General features: G+C 47.8%; 3 protein-coding genes and 1 long non-coding RNA gene across 12 annotated transcripts in view; 2 read left to right on the plus strand and 2 right to left on the minus strand.

Moving 5' to 3' along the window:
• PAK2 (p21 (RAC1) activated kinase 2) overlaps nucleotides 1-1,034 on the minus strand; it is a 42,910-nt gene extending 41,876 nt beyond the window's left edge. For 5 of the 7 annotated variants that reach the window (XM_082320198.1, XM_082320197.1, XM_082320199.1 and 2 more), the window contains exon 1: nucleotides 489-651. The gene's annotated coding sequence lies outside the window, so the exon portion shown is untranslated. Of the gene's footprint in view, nucleotides 1-488; nucleotides 652-915 lie in introns of those variants that run through there. The other 2 variants (XM_082320202.1, XM_082320201.1) reach the window with 2 other exon arrangements.
• On the plus strand, nucleotides 977-3,497 carry LOC309594424. The gene is made up of 3 exons (XR_014229038.1): nucleotides 977-1,063; nucleotides 1,260-1,446; nucleotides 3,455-3,497. It is a non-coding gene; the product is annotated as an uncharacterized lncRNA (long non-coding RNA).
• Nucleotides 3,498-3,637: 140 nt separating this feature from the next.
• Nucleotides 3,638-10,367, minus strand: PIGX (phosphatidylinositol glycan anchor biosynthesis class X). Its single transcript, XM_082320205.1, has 7 exons — nucleotides 10,286-10,367; nucleotides 9,071-9,134; nucleotides 8,443-8,584; nucleotides 7,294-7,507; nucleotides 5,902-6,002; nucleotides 3,794-4,824; nucleotides 3,638-3,706 (listed from the first exon to the last, which is right to left on the minus strand). Exons 1-6 carry the CDS (start codon nucleotides 10,359-10,361, stop codon nucleotides 4,666-4,668), a joined length of 756 nt encoding a protein of 251 aa, XP_082176331.1. The 5' UTR covers nucleotides 10,362-10,367; the 3' UTR covers nucleotides 3,638-3,706; nucleotides 3,794-4,665.
• A 270-nt stretch (nucleotides 10,368-10,637) lies between these two features.
• CEP19 (centrosomal protein 19) lies at nucleotides 10,638-17,191 on the plus strand. 3 transcript variants are annotated; one of them, XM_082319352.1, is made up of 3 exons: nucleotides 10,638-10,767; nucleotides 13,330-13,528; nucleotides 13,831-17,191. In XM_082319352.1, the coding sequence occupies exons 2-3, from the start codon at nucleotides 13,399-13,401 to the stop codon at nucleotides 14,190-14,192; spliced, it is 492 nt and encodes a 163-aa protein (XP_082175478.1). In that variant the 5' UTR covers nucleotides 10,638-10,767; nucleotides 13,330-13,398; the 3' UTR covers nucleotides 14,193-17,191. The 3 variants fall into 3 exon arrangements, with proteins under 3 accessions (XP_082175478.1, XP_082175480.1, XP_082175479.1); XM_082319354.1 differs by lacking the exon at nucleotides 10,638-10,767 and adding an exon at nucleotides 10,821-10,946; XM_082319353.1 differs by lacking the exon at nucleotides 10,638-10,767 and adding an exon at nucleotides 11,568-11,612.
• The last annotated feature ends 505 nt before the right edge of the window (nucleotides 17,192-17,696 follow it).

Consider the following 17,696-nt stretch of genomic DNA (forward strand, 5'->3'; position numbering starts at 1 on the left):
CCATGCATTGCACGGCCGGCCGCAACACCTGCATCGCCGGCGCTCGCTGCACGGGACGGGGATGGCTCCGCGTTCCCTTGCTGTATTTAAAGATATTTTTTTTTCCGTAAGGAGTTCTAACAGTAATATCCACACCGATGCGTCCCCCCCGAGATTAATGAGGTTTTAACCAATTTCCCGAGCGTTGAGAGACCCCCAGGGCGGCGATGTCCCCCCAGCGGAGGGCTCCCGGGGGCGGGGGGCCGAGGCGGGGCCCACCGAGGCCCGCAGGAAGCCGGGGCCGAGCTCCGGTCCCGCTCCGCCGCCCTCCTGAAGCCGGACCAGGCGAGGCGCCCTCGGCCCGGCCGAGGTGCCCGGCGCCGAGGGGCAGCGGGCCCGCGTTGCCGGAAGCGCCGTGAGGCGAGCCGCCGCCCCGAGCTCGCCCGCCGCAGGCCCGGCGGGCTCCACAAAGGACGGAAGGCGCGGCCGGCAGGTGGGAGCGGACTCACCGGGCCGAGGCGGCGCTTGGCCGCCTACGGGGGACGGAGGGGCTGAGCGGGGCGCGGCGGCCACACGGCGCCTCTGCAATGGCGGCGGCGGGACCCACCGAGGCGGCGGCGGCAGGAGCCGGAGGGGGAAGCGGAACCGCCGCGCGTGGCCACAACCCGCGAGGGCGGGCGGGGGCGTGGCGCCGCCCACAAGACTACAACTCCCGGCGGGCACCGCGCCCGCGCAGGAAGTGCATCTCCCGGGCGGGACTACATCTCCCGGGCGGCCGCGGGAGATGTAGTCCATCGCTCGCTTGGCCCAGGAGAGCCCGGTACAGCGGTGCTGTTTTCAGGTCACGTCACCTGTTGTGGGTTTTTTTAATATATATCTATACGCCAGCTGCAGGGGAAAAAGCCCACCGCCCTAGAAAAACAGACAGAGGCAGACCTGGCTCTTCTTCACCCCCTGCTTCCATCTTCTGGCATTTAAATTTTAGGATTATTTCCTTAATGCTTCACTTCGTGATGAAAAGCCGTGCATGGGGTCTTCATGCTGTGTTTCAGCATCTCCTCGAGGTCCATCCTGGCTCACTGAGGTAATGGGTGACAGCCCCGCTCAGGCTGTGACCAGGAGGTTGGGAAGGGTGTCTGAGAGCATGGAGGTGGTCAAGCTTCATGTTCCTCCCCTGGGCTATGCTTGCTCTTCCTCTCGCCCTTAAGGTACTGGAAGGGGCTCATTTTTGTATTAATACAGCTGACAACAAATTAACCTTTCTCCCACCAACTTCTCAGGTCCAGAAGTCCACGTGGCTCAGGGTTCAGCACTGCCGGTGAAAGCAAGCGTGCATTAGCTACAGCAGCAGGACACAGCAGCTTTCCATGTTGCCGCTTCCTACCGTCAGTGACCTAAGCCACTGCTCAGATGCCCAGGTTCCAAGAGATGCGGTAGTAACACAGCTGAGAAAGACTTCTCCCCCAGGTTCCTGTGATATGTTTAATCCTCAAGATGACCTCCCCAAACACCCACCTGCCCTGCAGCTTGGACCTCACCTCCTCTGTCAGTCCAGGCTTGAAGCAATGTCTGATTTTTCTTTCAGAAGGAGGACAAGCATCAGGCAGCTCCTCTTCATAAAGGTCTTAGGGAGAAAGTAGCAGGCTTCCCTCAAACCTCCATGCAGGTCCTGGGACAAAGAGTGCAAATCAGCCTTTCCAGCTTCTGTTGCTTTCAGCCAATGCTTTCTGGCTATCTTCTCTCTTACTCTGCACAAAATTACTAAAGAGTGAACGGTCATAGAAAACTTGTCCCTACAGACCTGCCTTATTTCAGCCCCTTTCCCCCACACTGGCCCTGCTGTGGCTGCTGGAGAGTGCTCTGGCCTGCTTCCTACTGCGGGCAAGTCCATCATCTTCGCTTCACTGCATATTGCTTTGTCACTCTCCCACTCTGACTCAACTCTGTATTTGATCCTCCCAGGATCAAGCTTTTGCAAATTCATCTCTACATGTACCTCTCAAGAAACCACAGCAGATTTCTGAACTTCACACTTCCCTCAGCTCTACTTCCCTTCTAGGGAAGTAACCTTAAGTAAGTGACCCTACTTCTCCTTGCTGCTTCAGCCTCGTACCCCTAAACCCACTTGGGTCCTGTTCCAAACTGTTTTCAGAATCCTCACCCTCCTCCCATTCTCCTGTCTCCCTCCCCAGGCACATCTTTTTAAACAAACTAGGAGGGGGTTTTGGTTTGTTTTTTTGTTATACCCATTCATTTGTGATTCAGAAAGTCTTAACCCCTAACATGGCTTTTAACGCCCCTGCCCCTCTCCCTTTCCTTTCATTGCTCTGAGTCAGTCCTTACACACATTAATGATGAACAGGTTTGTGTCCAACCCTTGTATCTATGTTCTCTTGCTAACAACTCACAGCCACCTCATTTCTGTCTCCAAAGCTGCCAGAATTTTTCCACAGGGAAACAACTATCTTACGGCTCATCCTCTGTATCTGCCAGTGATCCCTGTAGGGCCGGTGCCTGCATCCTCCTGCGTCTGGCACACCATCAGGGCATGCCTGCTAAATGCAGTGCTTGCTTAATGACAGTCTTTTCTGGTATGGGAGAGAAAGTTTAACTGGCAAATACCTTCGTACTTAATACGACAATAGTTATTAGTTATTTACAGCTTTTAAAGAAAAACTTGTCTACTATATTTATAATACAAATGCTATGGATTTAAAAACAGCAAATGTTTGCTATTTGCCGTAACAAAAAACATCCACTGAGTTGTTCTGCGATTTCTCTTGTATTTTATATTAATCAGAATCAGTATTACTCAAGTTCAGCTGAAAAGCTGATCGGTGGGATCTTGGTGATTTTAGATACACTTAGTGAGCCACATGCCAGCCAAACTGATTAGTGCACATTGAAACTGTTCTGAAGTCAACTATTTGGTTAGTACCGACAGTGCTAAGCCCCCTGTAATTCAAGCCCCTCCTGCCTCAGTTTCTCCTATGGCATCTACCACTAATGTGGGTTTCCATTCTCACATCCTCACTTCTACAGATTTCCAAATCTTCCACTCATATATTTTGTCACTTGCAGTATTTTTCCTCATTTGTCACAAGGAAACTACCATTTCCTTTCACTAGGCTATGATATCAGGCACCTTGTTTTAGCCAAGGAATTCAACCTGTGATTTTCAACTGGTATTATCTGATGTTAAAAAAAACCTGAGCTTTCAGGCGATAAAAGACCTGCCAGAGCTGAGTGCCGGTCTGGGATGTTGCCATTCCGAGGGTCAGACTGCAACACGGAATTACTTACCTTGCATAAGAGATAGAGAGCACAAGAACAAACTCAACTATGGGAATTAAGAATCCCACTCAGAGACAAGCGTTGTAATACTGGTCCACAGCCCTTCTGCGCTGATGTGGTTAAACAGGCTGCCAAATCTCCCTGCAATTGTTCTCTTTAATTTCTCCCTTCCCCCAAGCAGATGCAGTGCATGACTCCTCTGAGGTAGTGGATGAAGTACTGGCGCAGCCATCATCATTCAGCACAGTCAAGGGAGAACAAGAGCCCAGTGTCAGAGCACTTGCCAACCTGTCGTGGGCGAAGTCACAAGACGAGCTCTCTATTGAATTCCAGCAGAAGCAGAAGAAAGATGCCCAAGGGATCCTGAAGCTACAGCTGGACAGCGATGAAAGGCCGATTCTGCTGATGAGAAGTCTCGGCTGCACACAGAGCCCTCAAAAGGAGGTCAGAATTTGAAAACCAGAATTTTCATTCATCCCCCTCACACACGCACTTCCCAAAATCACCGGATTTTACTCACTTAACTCTCAGCTTATAGGGAATAAAATCTATTTTCTCCACCAACAGTCTCCAGTAGTTACCATAAGCTCACAATGCCACCTACTGACAATCAGAAACAGCAACCGAGCTCTTCTGTCAATCCAGAGAAACTCAGGTTTTCTATTAAGTAATTTCCTCTTCATTTCCTTGTATTTATCAACTGTTCTGATGGCTGAATGCAAGTCGTCTAAATATTTGCTTCTAATTAACATCTTTTCACCAGCTTTCGTCTTCCAAGGGTTATTCTTTCCGCTTCTGAAATAGGGTGAAATTTCTTTCAAATTTTCCTAAACTCTTTCAACTCTGGCTAATTTGACCAAGAGCAGTTAATCCCTCCCAGTTATTAGAATGGGAGAGATTATTTAATCCTTCTCCTGTCCCAGGTAAGCACAGAATGTCTCTTCACAAATTCACGCATAACCCATCTGGACAGCGTAAACAAGCTTAAAATTCAGAAAATTTAATGACGGATAATGCTTTTCGTACCCTTAATAACCAATCCCTGAGTCGGTTTAAATTCAAGAAATACAAACATCTCTGCAAGAGGCAGCACTGTAGTTGAAGCAGGCTCTGGGCCAGGGGGGAGGGAATCGGAACCAAGACAGTGGCAGTCCTTCCAGCTTTTTGCAGCGCTATTCCTACCCTCCACCTGCTTTGCCTATTGACAACGCACCAAAACAGTCTTCTATGGGTGAAAGGTGTTTGTAAGAATTAGGCCAAGGGAACTATAACCCATTATGGGACCCTTGCGGATTAGCAAGAAATAAATAACAGTAGAGTAGGATTCATTTAGGAAGCTGATGTAATATTCAGTGAGTTTTGCTGGATGGAGGTCAGTCATTCTGTATTTCTTTATTCTGAGCAGGTCACTGGGGAGAAGTGTCCGTATTTGCACACAGCTGCAAGAATCAGACTGGAGCAGAGCACCGTGGCAAGAAGAGTCACGACACACACTAAGGAACTGTGTTGCCTGAGCCCCACTGGAACGTGCAGAATTGATTCCTCATATGCCTACAAAGAAAAGTAAATGGATTACATGCATTTAACAAGTGATTTCTTTTTGACTGCAACTTAGAGGATTTGTAACCAGACCACTATTTAACTGGAGCTTTGCTAAGGCTTCTTCTGGGATTCGAAATCAAAACCGAGATGGAACGTAACCTTTCAATTTATACCAAACGGAGCTCCTGCAGTACAAAGCTCAATAAATTTATCTGCTACCATTTTAAATGGTAGCCATTTATATGCTCTGTATCTCTGTTCTTATAATAGCCTTGCCATTGAGGATACGTACGTAATACAGCATGAAAGAGAGAAGCTCTCAGAATGAGCATTTCACAGATCACTGAGAAACCAGTTTTCTCCAAGGCAAACAAGTATTTGGTTTCTCTGTGATGCAGGAAGCTCCAAAACATTTTTGGACAAGAGCTGCAGATATCCCAGGCATCTGCAGGCATCTTAAATATAGGAAGGCATGTGTGTTACAAAAACAACAGATTTGTTATGAGACAAATTAGTCTTATTTCTGAATCTCTGTGCCACTGCAACGCTTTCGAGTATCAAAGGCAGTTGTTGACCGCATTAAAGATCCAACTTCCCTTGGTTTTGAACACAGAATAAAGAAACTTCATCTTTTCCTAGATACTTAGCCAATCAGGTAACAAACAAACAAACAGAAGTGGTCTTTTTTTAAGATGTTATTCCTTCAGTCTTTGGTGTTTTCCTCCTCCTTTAGTTAGATCATAAAGTAGTTTTCCACTTTGCTGCTCCTCTGAAGCACCTATGTTGTAAAGACCTTTCTTAATTTGACCATTGCCAACTATATACTAGAATTCCAAGTAAACTATTAAGGAAAAAAAAGGGTGAGGAGACCAGCCCCATAAAGGACCAGAAGAGCACAAAGTGACTACAAGCACGTCCGAAGGGCAGGATGACACTGGTTAAAAGCTGGTCAGAAAGGAAGAGGAGGAATCACACAACTAGTCTTTTACTGATTAGTTCCTGTGCTATGGAAGTTGCTAGTCACAGGAAAAGAGGCAGCAACTGTTAAAAGAGAACCAAGAATTCCCACCAGAAATAAGAACTCACAGGTTTGTGTGTTACACTGTACCAACGGCAGGGGCTGACGTTTTTGCCTGAACAGGGAGCTTCCACTTCAGCAGGCTTCCAACACTCTGCTGACAGGCGATCTACGGAAGACGTTAATGCATCAGCAGGATGCAGACAGGATGAAACAGTACGGTCTGCAAGACTTTTCCAAATGAGGGATCTTTCCTCCACAACAGCTAGACAGAATCTACTCCCTGAAAGCCAGTAGGTGAAACAGCGCTGACAGAAATGTACCAGCTAACCTACACAGTCAAAGTGGTGCTGGGCAGTCCTTTTCACGAACTTTGCAACTCTTCCCTTCCTGATACAGTAGGTACCCAAGGAAGACTCACCTCTGTGGTATCTTGGCCCTTCTGTCCTTAACAGGGCAAAGAATTCATCATTGGCCTGCAGACCCCTCAACTTTAGCCATATAGTTATAATTTCTCTTTCCTCAAAACAAAGAGGTCATTCTTCCATTCCTCCTTGTTGGCCTCCTGTTGGCACATGCATTAACTTCCCTCCAATACTTTAAATGCTTTCATAGTAATAATAAATACGTTTTCCTGCTCATAAGCAGTAAATGTGGCAGAAAAATGGGAAGATTTCACACCCCTTTTTTAACTGACCAGGCAGTCTTTCTTGCCCTTAAGTTTATCCCAGAAAATCATTGCTCAAATAATGTGCAAGTGAAGATAAAGGAGCTGTGAATCATTAGCACATTTGACTTGGCAGTTAGCGAGAATTTTTTTGTGAAATGAAATACAATTTGTAGTGAAAATGGAGGATTTCATTGTTCATATACCTTAAAATATTCATTGTCAGTGACTATCAGGTTCTTGTTTCACAGGAGTCTGAGACTCCAACGATTCTAACCTTCAGGCACACAGTTTTCTACATTCTCCCCCTATACATAGGGAATGCAGGAAGAAAGTGTTAGGAAACCATCAGAATACTTTGATTACTCTAAATACCTGATAGTGAATATTAAATATGTCATGCATGGCTTCAGCTGCCAAGAGAAACACCGTGAAGACGCGGTCTGAGCAGCTGACTTTTAGCAAACCAGGCCCTGCAGGGACTGTGACAAACAGACCAACTGCCAATGCTTTTGGGCGAAAGAGCCCAAACAGGCTGCTATAGTACAAGGGTACAACGGCAGCAGCGCACCACCAAGAAGTCTGTTGACAATTAATCTGCGTTTGGTCAGGCAGGAGCAGCATTCAAAGAGGAAGACAATGTGGTCTTTATCAGGGTCACAATCTTCCCCTCATGTTCACATGACTACTGAGAGCTCCATCTCCAGAAGACAAATACAGAACCAGATTCCAAGCTCTGGATTGCCCACAGTTATTTCTCTCTCCCCAAAAGAACACGTAATGAGAATCTCACTGTCACAGCAGCAGATCAGTACTTCTGGGCTCTTCAGAACAACCAATGCATCCTCACTCTCTTCTGCCGGCCGGTGGTACCGCCCATGCACAGGCAAGGCAGCTCTAAAACAGCGAGAACACCGAGGGTCAGGTTCCATGTGCAGGAGAACAAGAAGATCTGTGGCTAAGTACTCAGGAGCCTCCACATCGATGACATCAGGAATTAACACCGCCTGCAAGTGGAGAAATATACAGATGCGACTGCAATCAGAATCGACACAAGGGAGGAATGCGGAAGAAAAATATAGGAACTTTTTGTGCATGATTCTGGGATTTAAGAGGCCACTGTCTGCTGCAGTAATCTACTGCAGCATCAGAAAGGAAAACTATTTTCCTTGTTCTGTTGTCTAACACTGGGCCTGATTTCATGGTCAGGAAGATCAAGTTGGAAATTCTGTCCTCAAGCTGCTCCAAAATAACTTTTCAAGTCCCTCTCCAATGAGTGATTCTAGCGCATGAAAAGTTTACAGTGCAACCATGCCTATAGCCAAGCCTAAGAGACATTAGCTTAACGATGTGTGTAAGCACAGCCATACCAGCACTTGCAAGCATCCCCACAGCAGGAGTTGCCCAGAGTCTTTGCATCCATATGTTTTAACTGAATTAAGCACCTAAGGAGATTACCTTAAAGCCACAGCTTTAGCACATCTGTCTCCCCAAAATGCAAAGCAAACACTGGAAAGCAACACAGAAAGCTGTGATGAAAACGAAGCTGTGAAGCTACTCAGTCCAAATGCGCAGCACACTACTTGGAGCCCACCACCACCCCTTTGGTGGGGGTTAACCATCCGTCTTTTCAACCTGAAGAGCTTGTACCATAGTTGCTCATCTGGGGCTGAGCAGAGTTGCAGTAGCTCCCTGGTACACACGCCTACGTCTAGAAATATCAGCAGCACATGACACAAAACGCCCTGCACCGCGCAATGCTGATCAAGCCGAGAGATACAATGAGATGTCACGAAGATGATACTGTGCAGCATCTCCTTCCAGGAAAAGGAATTAATCACCTTGGTTCAACAAGCCAGATAATGACCAGAGATTACAACTTCCTGAGCATACTTGTCCTTATCTGAGTGACTGCCAGATGTCTTAGCTTTGGAGTTGTTACCTTTGTTAAATTGTGCTGCTGTAGCGATGCCAGCTCGTAGGGATCCACGTAGATTCCTGGTGGAAGACGAGTCCTAGCTGCCACTGCACATCCTCCCACATCCTCCCCCGCTGCACCAAGTTCTACCTTCACCAGCAGGTCCCTTCAAACAAGCAACAGAAGCAAAACGTTTATACCTGCACCTCAAAAGAAAGCACACACACCACCACCACCCCCAAGAGACATACTCTCAGATGCGCAGAGATTAGACGCGGCTCTCACGTACTATGTGCGACAAGTTCAGAAAAAAGTTCCCTGTTGAGCCATGTTTTCCTTCTCTGGTTAGGATGATGTAGTTCACCCTGAATCCACATCCATGATCAAAATGAAGTTTCACTTCTTTGTTAACTTCTCAGAACTACCAACAGCCTCCACAGAGATCTTGGAAAGGAGCTTCCTCTTCTTCCTCCACTATAGCTTGTTAACTGTTAATTACTTGATCATGCTAATACATTCCTAATGCCTAGCCATGCCTATGGATCACAGCTCACTGAGCTGATACAACTGTGCATGAATTAGAAGAGAAGCTTCTTCATACGTAAAATTGACGGGCACATTATTCTGATGCAGCACCAGGGTGACAACCTACCTGTGGAACCCCTCTTTCAGAAGCTCCTGTGTGACAGTGGCATCCTGACAAGCAGCCTGCACATCTAAGAGAAGACAGAACAAACAAGTAGCGGTGTTTACAGAATAGCACACGTAATTATCACATGGGCAGACAACCTTAATAAGTGAAGTCATATAATGTATGAACACATCATCTGCAAAACCTCACAGCGAAAGGGAAGCAGTATTTCCATTTAGTACAGCCAACAGCCCTTTTGTCAGTAGAACACCAAGCTTCAGCTACCACAAAGGCTGAAATCTCTTTTTTTCCAGCAGAGCAACTTTCAAAAGTGTGATTTTGTTTTTACTGAGGAGCCTGTAATAATCCCCACTTTTTCCCACTGCAACCCCCATTCCAGGTGTGATTCCTTATCTCCTACTTCTGTATCAATCCCTATAAGATCCAGATTTTACCAATGAACTTTGTGTTACAGCCATTCTTTTCTTTATTTTTTCTCTAAGTTTCCAGACAATTTCACTTTCAGATCTGAAACTCCAGTCATCTTATGTACCACATCAGTACCTGCTTGAGTGGAGACCTAAAGCACGGCGATGTTGTCCTAATATGAAATTTTGCAGAAGGTCTTACAGCTGGTTTTCAGTTACCTAATCTGGAAAATTGCTTGCTTCTGTTATTAAATTCAATACTAGAATAGACTATTTCAGTTGGGAGGCATGTACAACGATCATCTGGTCCAACTGCCTGACCACTTCAGGGCCGACCAAAAGTTAAAAGCGTCTTGTTAAGGGCATTGTCCAGGTGCCTCTTAAACACTGATGGGCTTGGGGCATCGGCCACCTCTCCAGGAAGCCTGTTCCAGGGCCTGACCACCCTCTCAGTAAAGAAATGCTTCCCGATGCCCAGCCTGAACCTCCCCTGGCCCAGCTTTGAGCCGTTCCCAGGCGTCCTGTCCCTGGATCCCAGGCAGAAGAGATCAGCACACACGGATGCCCCCCACACACAGCCCGGCCGCCTTTAATCACCCGGCACCGTCTGAAACCTCGGCTCGGCCGAGCTCTAAGCCAAGGCAGGGCCCCGCCGCCTCTGCACAGCCCCGGGGCCGCCCGGCCGGCTTCACCCAGCCCCGGCTCCCGCAGCCAGCGGGAAGCGCAGGGAGCCGCCCGCGGGCCCGGCTTCCCTCCGCCAGGCCAGCAGGGAGCCGCTCCCCCGCAGCCGGGCCGGGCCGGCACTTACGGAGGGCGCAGAGGAGCGCGGCCAGACCGGCGCGGCGCAGCGCCTCGCCCCACCGCCGCCGCGGGACGCCCGCCATGGCGGGCCCGCTCCGCACGCCCTCGCCCCCTGTCCGGGCGCCTGCGGCACCTGCCTGACCCCGCGGGGCTTATCCGCCCCTCGCTCCGCGGCGCCGGCGGGACCTGCCGCTAAACGCTGCCCCGCCGCTTCAGCCTCGCCGCTGTCCCCGCCCGGGGCGCGGCTCCGCCGCGGCAGGGGCCGGCCAGCCACCGCCGCGTCCCGCAGGCGCTGGCGCGGGCAGCCCTGAGGGGGCCTGCGGCGGGAGGGCCCGGCGTCGCGGCGGCCCGGCGTCGCGGCCGTGGCTATGGCAACCACGCAGGTGGAGCGGGCCGGGCCCAGGCTGCCGCCTCTCGTCCCCGGCGCCGGGAGAAGGCCAGGCCGCCGCCGACGAACTGTTTTCCTGCCCCGTCCCGCCGCCGCCTGAGGTGAGGGGAAGGGGCGAGAGGCGGGAAGGACGAACCCCATCCTGCCCCACTTCCCGTCTCCCTCAGCGTTTAGGCCTCGACGGTGCACGACCCCGAGGGTTTGCTCGTCTGGCAGAAACAAGCATTAGAAAAGCGGCTTTTTAACAGCAAAAGTAGTTCTGCTGCAGCACAGAAGTTTGGTAGGGAAAAAACAAACAAACAAACAAACACCCGTCTGTGTTTCAGAGCGACTGAAACAAGCGTTTCGTGCCTGGCAGCAAAGCTTCCCACCTGCGTTACACAGCCTCTTTCCCCTCTTTTACGCAGATCTGAATGGCTTCGTCTCATGTTTGTATGTCTCGTCTAAGGATTTCTTTGCCATTTCAGAGATGGAGGCCCACTCTTGGGATTGTCAGTGAACCTTCAGAAAGCCATTTCAGTTCAGTTTGAAGCATCATTTCTCATTTTAACATAGTGAAAGAAGCTCTTAAGAGACTTCTGCTTTTCTCCCTGACTTGTAGAACTACTTAAAAGCACAAGGTATAGCAGCTTTAGTTAATTTTCAGTATTGAGAACATTACTCCAAATTTGAAATCTTTGCTGCGTGGTTTTCAACAAAGAAGGAAGACTTTTCAACTTGGCTTCAAAATAGCTTTTAACGCAGTTTTTCTTGATTTGGAGACATGCATTAACTTTTTGGGTATAATTTCTTACTTTGCCTTACTACAGTCTCTGGGGTGGTCGGAGGAGGAGACAGCCTTCATGTCTGGCATATTTTCACTTATTTAAAACCAAAAGTAAGGTAACACGTGCATTCAGTGTCGTACACTAAGCTGGGAAAGAGGATCTGCAGCAGATTTGGATCTGTAAGTTTCCTCTAATATTTCATGTGACTCAAAAAGGGGATGGAGCCAAGGGCAGGGCTGATGCTGAGGAGTTCTCAAGCATTTTGCGTATGGACAAATGCGATAAGGCGGAAAAAGAGAAGTTGTCACTGTCAGTCAGACCGATGTTCCTCCTCTCCTGTTGCAAGACAAAGTGTTTCAGAGAAGAGTAAAAAAGATAATGACAGATTAACTTCCTAACCTCATTCACATAGTAGCTGACGGACGCACTGATACTGGAGAGTTTAGTAATCCTTACTTTAAAATTAAATTCTTGTGCGTACAATATGTTCATGCTATCTGTATAAATACAGCCATACGTTTAGTGGGTCAGTCAGCTCTTCCTCCCACCCACCCTCTTTCTCCACCTTTTAAGGATGGCAAAAGTTCCTGGTTCCTCTGTGCACACATGCAGCAGCTCAGCATTTTCAAATCTTAAGATATTCTTGACCTCCATGAATGTTTTATAGCTTAAGCTCTACCAATAGTAATGTGCTGTGTAAAAAGCATTTCCATTTGTCACTTGTAAATTCTCAGCTTTTCAGTTTCATTGATGGTGTATTTTATTTTGAGGAGTAAACACTTGAACGTCATATCCTCTCTTTAAAATTAGCTCATATTTTCATTGTCTCCTAATAAGGGGTTTAATTACTTTTGTCCTTCATTTCTGAATCTCTTCTCTCTCCTTATCCCATCTGTCATCGGTTACAGATACGCTGCTATATTGAGGTCACTCTGAAACTGTAAGAAAGCTTTACAAAAACTGGCTAGGTACCCCTCCTCTTAAAATGTAAAAAAAAAGGGAATTCCAGTGTTACATACGTCAACGTTATGGATGCAAGATTCTCCCTTACCACATGAAATAAGGAATACGATATCCCCAGGCTTGTGACAGAAACAGAGACAAAGGAAATTTGAACCATATTAATCAATTCGTATCTTTTCAAAGCAAATAGGTATAATAGAAAAATATGTATAATAATAGAATTGTCTTTATTGCATCTCTTGCAACATTCATATTTAATTTTGTGGAAACTCTTTCAGTGGGGTTCCAAGGCGTTTCAAGTTTTTGTTTTAGGTGCATTTTTCCGATTTTTTTTTTTTTTTTCAAATAAGCTTACAACAGAAATTTATCGTTATATCTTTACTGAAAAATCAGATTCTCCCTGAAGTCACACCTGGAGCTTTCATGCGAACTGTCAGGCAATACAAAGTTAAAAGCCTGGTGGTGAGAGCAGAAAAGGGTTTGGTAGGAAAGCAATTCCTAGCTCTCCAGAGCAATGGATATTGCAGCAGATGTTGTTTGTGAAGAAACTGTAACACATTGATTTACTATATTTAATGACATTTTTCACTTTAAAAAATGACTACATATAAAAAACATCTTTTGGGTATCATTTGACTGTGCGGTACTTTACTTAGCTGGTAAACCAAAACGTTAACTTTTGTGTGATACGTAATCCTGATTCGAAGCCCGGGTAGCGACAAAGGTGTAAACCAGGAGTTGGGAGTCACTCTGCTCCCTGGCACCCAGTTCACAGAGAATGTAGGGACATGTTCAACTTCCACTGAAATCAGGGAGACTTACACTGTGGCTGCATGTTTTTGCTGAACTTGGGTCACTCTAACCCTGATAAAAAGAACAGTACCGAGAGACACTCACACTTCCTTTCCCTTTTTTTCTTTTCTTGTTTTTCAGTGAGCTTTGACGTTGCTGAGGGCACCTCTGGTAAAGCTGACCACACTTGAGCCAGCAGCAAGAACTGTAATGACTTACGTTGCAAAGAAGTGTGGCATCTGCTTTCAGCCTCCATCCATTATCCTGATCTACAAAGAAGACAACAAGGATAAGACTCGCCAGCGCATCATGCCTGTCAGAAATTTCTCCAAGTTCTCAGGTGCGGTGTGTTTACTTGTGGCATTCCCCAAGTCCTCTCCAGACACAGTGAGAGGAACAGATAGTTGGTAACAGCATTTTTAGTAACTGCTGGGGAGCTTCTCACCAGCATGCAGGGAGTGCAAAGAGGGGTTGTTTTGGGGTAACACTGTCTCCCCTGGGGAGCCCAAGGCTACATCTTAACCTGAGTAGCAGCTCCGCTACGTCTGGAGGTCTTGCTTGTGAGGGTTTGGGAGAAGAGGATATATTTATGGGAAGAGATTTGCTTGCAGCTGTAAGTCTTCACAGTGGCTTTCTCTTTAGACTGTGGCTTGGCTGCTGAGCAGCTGAAGAATAACCCTCGGCACAAGGCTTACCTAGAAGGAGTCTCACTGCGTCAGCTAAAGAAGCTGTACAGTTTGCTGAAAGGTCATCTGGGAGGAGAGAGCCTGGCTGAGAGCTTGGACAAGTTTCGGCAGGAAGAAACCATTGACCCAGAAGAGGATATGAACAAACTAGATGACAAGGAACTAGCCAAAAGGAAGAGCATCATGGATGAGCTCTTCGAAAAGAACAGGAAGAAGAAGGATGACCCAGATTTCGTCTATGACATTGAGGTTGAGTTTCCACAGGATGAGCATCTGGAGTCCTGTGGCTGGGATGCAGAATCAGGTGAAGAAATCTGATTCCAGACAAAGATGTCTTAGATGGGCAGTTCAGAGACAAATCTCGCAGTCCTAACAGAGAGGATCGTGTCAGCGTACGTATTCTGCTGCATTGGTTTCAGTTCGTGCCATTGATGCACATTACATTGGCTACAGAGAACCCAAGGCCTAAGGTGCTACAGCACTTCCAGGTTTAAGTGAACTTTAAGAAGCCAGACTTCATGAAATGGAAATTGGGCAGCTGAACTTATTGGGTTTTTTTAGTCTTTTCCTATGTATAAGTGCCTAAATAATTTTTAATTATTTACTCTTTCATTCATTTACTTTTCAGTCAGCTTTGGCTGTAAACCTCACTAGCTTGCCTTGCTGTGACTTCTATTCAGCGTCATCTGAAAATGAAGTGTTACGTATTTACGTCTTGAAAGCAATGTTAAAGCTTTATCGTATATGTATGGTATTTATTATTACTTGTTGGAACGTTAGATATATACTAGTCTCTCTGGATGAATCAACATTGCATTGAGAATATTACTCTCGTGTTTCCTGAGCGATGCTTAAATCTCCAGCTTCAGCTTACACAAATATAAATCCTTGTATTTAAGAAATGGAATATCTAGAAAGTAAGTTAGTCTTGAAAGTACTTTTGAAAATACTGTGGTTTCAAACTGATGAAGTGAGGTGTTTTGCTCTCTTGTACTACTAGATGATGCTTTCTCAGTAAGTGCTCAGTTCTGGGAAAATGTGCTTAAACTATCTGAAAAAAGTAGCATGGTAGAAGGTCACAAAGGCTGGGGGTGGTTTTAGAGTGAAACAAAACCTTTACCCCTGCTGCCTCATCAGACTACAGTTCCCAGCTCACTTGAAATCGTGCTAGGGGAGAACCTGACATGACAAGTAAGGCTACAGCAAAAGGTCCTCCACATAGCGTTTTGATGGTCACTGAGAAATTCATCTCTGCAAACAAATACTTATCCCACTGAAGTTTTTAATCCCACTGTCTATCTCAGCTGGTTTGTACTAGCCAAATCCTGCTCTCTTGTAAGAATTGGAAGACTAGGTTTAGGATTCTTTAGAAAATTACGCAACTCTAAAAGCTTCCCAGCTTTTGGCTTTCTGAATCTGGGTGGCTTGTGAGGGTTGCAAATGGGATGGGCCTTCATCCCGAGTTGAGTGGCGTCAACAAACTCATGCCTGAGGTACCTAAGAGTTGTAAAGTGCCTCCAAGACCAACTGATTTCCTGTCTTCCTTCTTGCAACCACAAATGAATTAAACCCTGTCAGTTTTATCAATAAGACATCGTATTGTAGCGCAGAAGTTGCGGTTTGGAAGAGCTCTCCTCCTACATGCTGAAATGATAGAGCCAGTTCTGTGAAAAATCTGAAACGAGTGTCAATTGAACCATTGTACTTTGTCATCACTGGAGATGAGTGAGCTTATGCTTTGTCGAAGGGGATCTTCAGTTCAGAAGAGAAATGGAAGCTGATGCTTCATTTACCAAAAATTTAAAATAATATAGCCTGACTCAGCTCTTCCACCCACAAAGGGGTGTGTAGATCTCCAGCACAGGCCTTTCTCTGTTTCCAGCCAAAAATTGCAACGTAACAGCATATAAAGATCTCCCGCTTGGGTGAGAGGGGACCCGTGGGGACCTCTCCTCCACACTCAGCCTGCACCCGGCTTCGTCCTGGCAGGGCTCGGGAGATGCAGCCTGCACCCCCTCCCTGGGCATGGCCACCCTCACCAGATGAAGTCTACGTGAGGTCTAATGAGTGCTGAGTTGAGGCGGGTAATCACCTCCCTGGATCGCGAGGTTCCTGCCGGCCCATTCTTCCAGCCCACCCCGGTCCTTCAGGACGGCAGCCCTACCCAGTATCAACTGGTCCTCCCAGTTTGGGCTCATCTGTGAGCTTGACATGAAGGCACTCCATGGCTTCCTCCAGATCATGGATAAAGACATCAAATGGGACAGATCGCGGATCAGACCCCTGCCGTATGTGTCCTCTCACCAGCCTCCTGGTAGAGCGTGTCCTACTAACTGCTACCCTCTGTGCTAGATCATCCAACTGATTTTTACCTACCTGGTTGCCCACCCATCCAGACCATGACATCCTCACTTTGATGCAAGAACATTGTGGGACGCAGTATTGAAAGCCTTGCTGAAGCTGAGGTAAATGGTACCCTTGCCTACAAATCCAGCTATTTCATTGTGAGAGGCAAGCAGGTTGGTCAGGCATGACTTACCCTTGGTTAATCCAGGCTGACTGCTCCCAGCCACCCTCTCCTAGAAATGTGCTCCAAGAAAGCACACTCCATGGTTTTCCCAACATGAGGGTGACCGTCCTGTTGCTCCCCAGGACGTCCTTTTGGCCATTACTGAAGATGATTGCAACATTTGCCTTTCTCCAGTCACTGAGGACCTCCCCTGATCTCCGTGACCTTGCAAAGATGATGAGTAGCAGCTTTCTAAGGACGTCAGCCACTCTAAAAGCAGAAGCTCATCTCGTTGCCGATATCCCTTGCGGGTCCCAGCTCTGGGTGAGCCTTGTCTTTGCCAGCACTGTGCCCCCATGCCTGGGCAAAGCTGCTGACCCCTCCCGTGATGGAGGAGCGTTGAGTATCCCTGACATCAGCCCAATACACGCAACAACGCCCACAATTCATCCACGCCACGGGCAGTGCCAGGTGCCTGAGTCCCTACCTATGTACGTGCCCACGGCTGCGCCCCACATCCCCCCACCAAAAGGAGAAGCAGCAGCAGCCGCAGCGGTGGAAGAAGTGCACACCTCCACCCTCCAAGGCCGGACCCGGCACCTACAGTCAGGGGAAAATGGCCTCAGGGAGTGGGGTGCTCACAGGGGCACCCTGCCCACCCTGCCAGCAGGAGACGCTGAAACACGGCTGCGGTACCCAGTGCTGGTGCAGACCCGCTGGAGAACATCACAGGGACATATTTATAGGTCACTGTTGTCCCTCAGGCATGCGGCTTACGGGCAAACGAATGGCTGAAATAAGTTAAGGGATTCCCCAGCTGGGGCCTGATTTGGTTTTGGCTATTTTGGTCTAAAATAGGGCCAGAAAGCAGCTGTTTTCTGAGACAGATTTGACATCTGGGTTTCTAGAGCCTTGCCAGCACTTGGCCCCAGCGGTGCTGCTGGCTGGTCCAGCACGGGCCAACCTACACCATTTTTTTTTCCAGCCTGGCATAGGAATCAGCCATGCAAGGCTCACCAATGACGCCCCCAGCGCTCACCACAGCTCTGTTTTGGCCCCCCACTCCGCCTCAGCCCATCCTCACCCGATGGCTGCCTGCACATCAAGGCAGCAGCATCTCCAAAAACCGGCAGGGATGTACTGCTCCATCTCTGACCCTGCCTCTCCTCTCGGCCACATCCCCGCGTGCTGACTCCATGCTCAGAGGTTGCTTTGCCACTGCAGATGCGCCGGGTGATGTCTGGGCTGTGGCTGACCCTGCTCCCCATCCCCATGCTTGCGCAGAGGAAGATGCTGCCCTGATGGCTCCCCCT

The sequence above is a fragment of the Platalea leucorodia genome (genome assembly GCF_965183815.1).
Source record: "Platalea leucorodia genome assembly, chromosome: 8".
NCBI lineage: Eukaryota > Metazoa > Chordata > Aves > Pelecaniformes > Threskiornithidae > Platalea > Platalea leucorodia.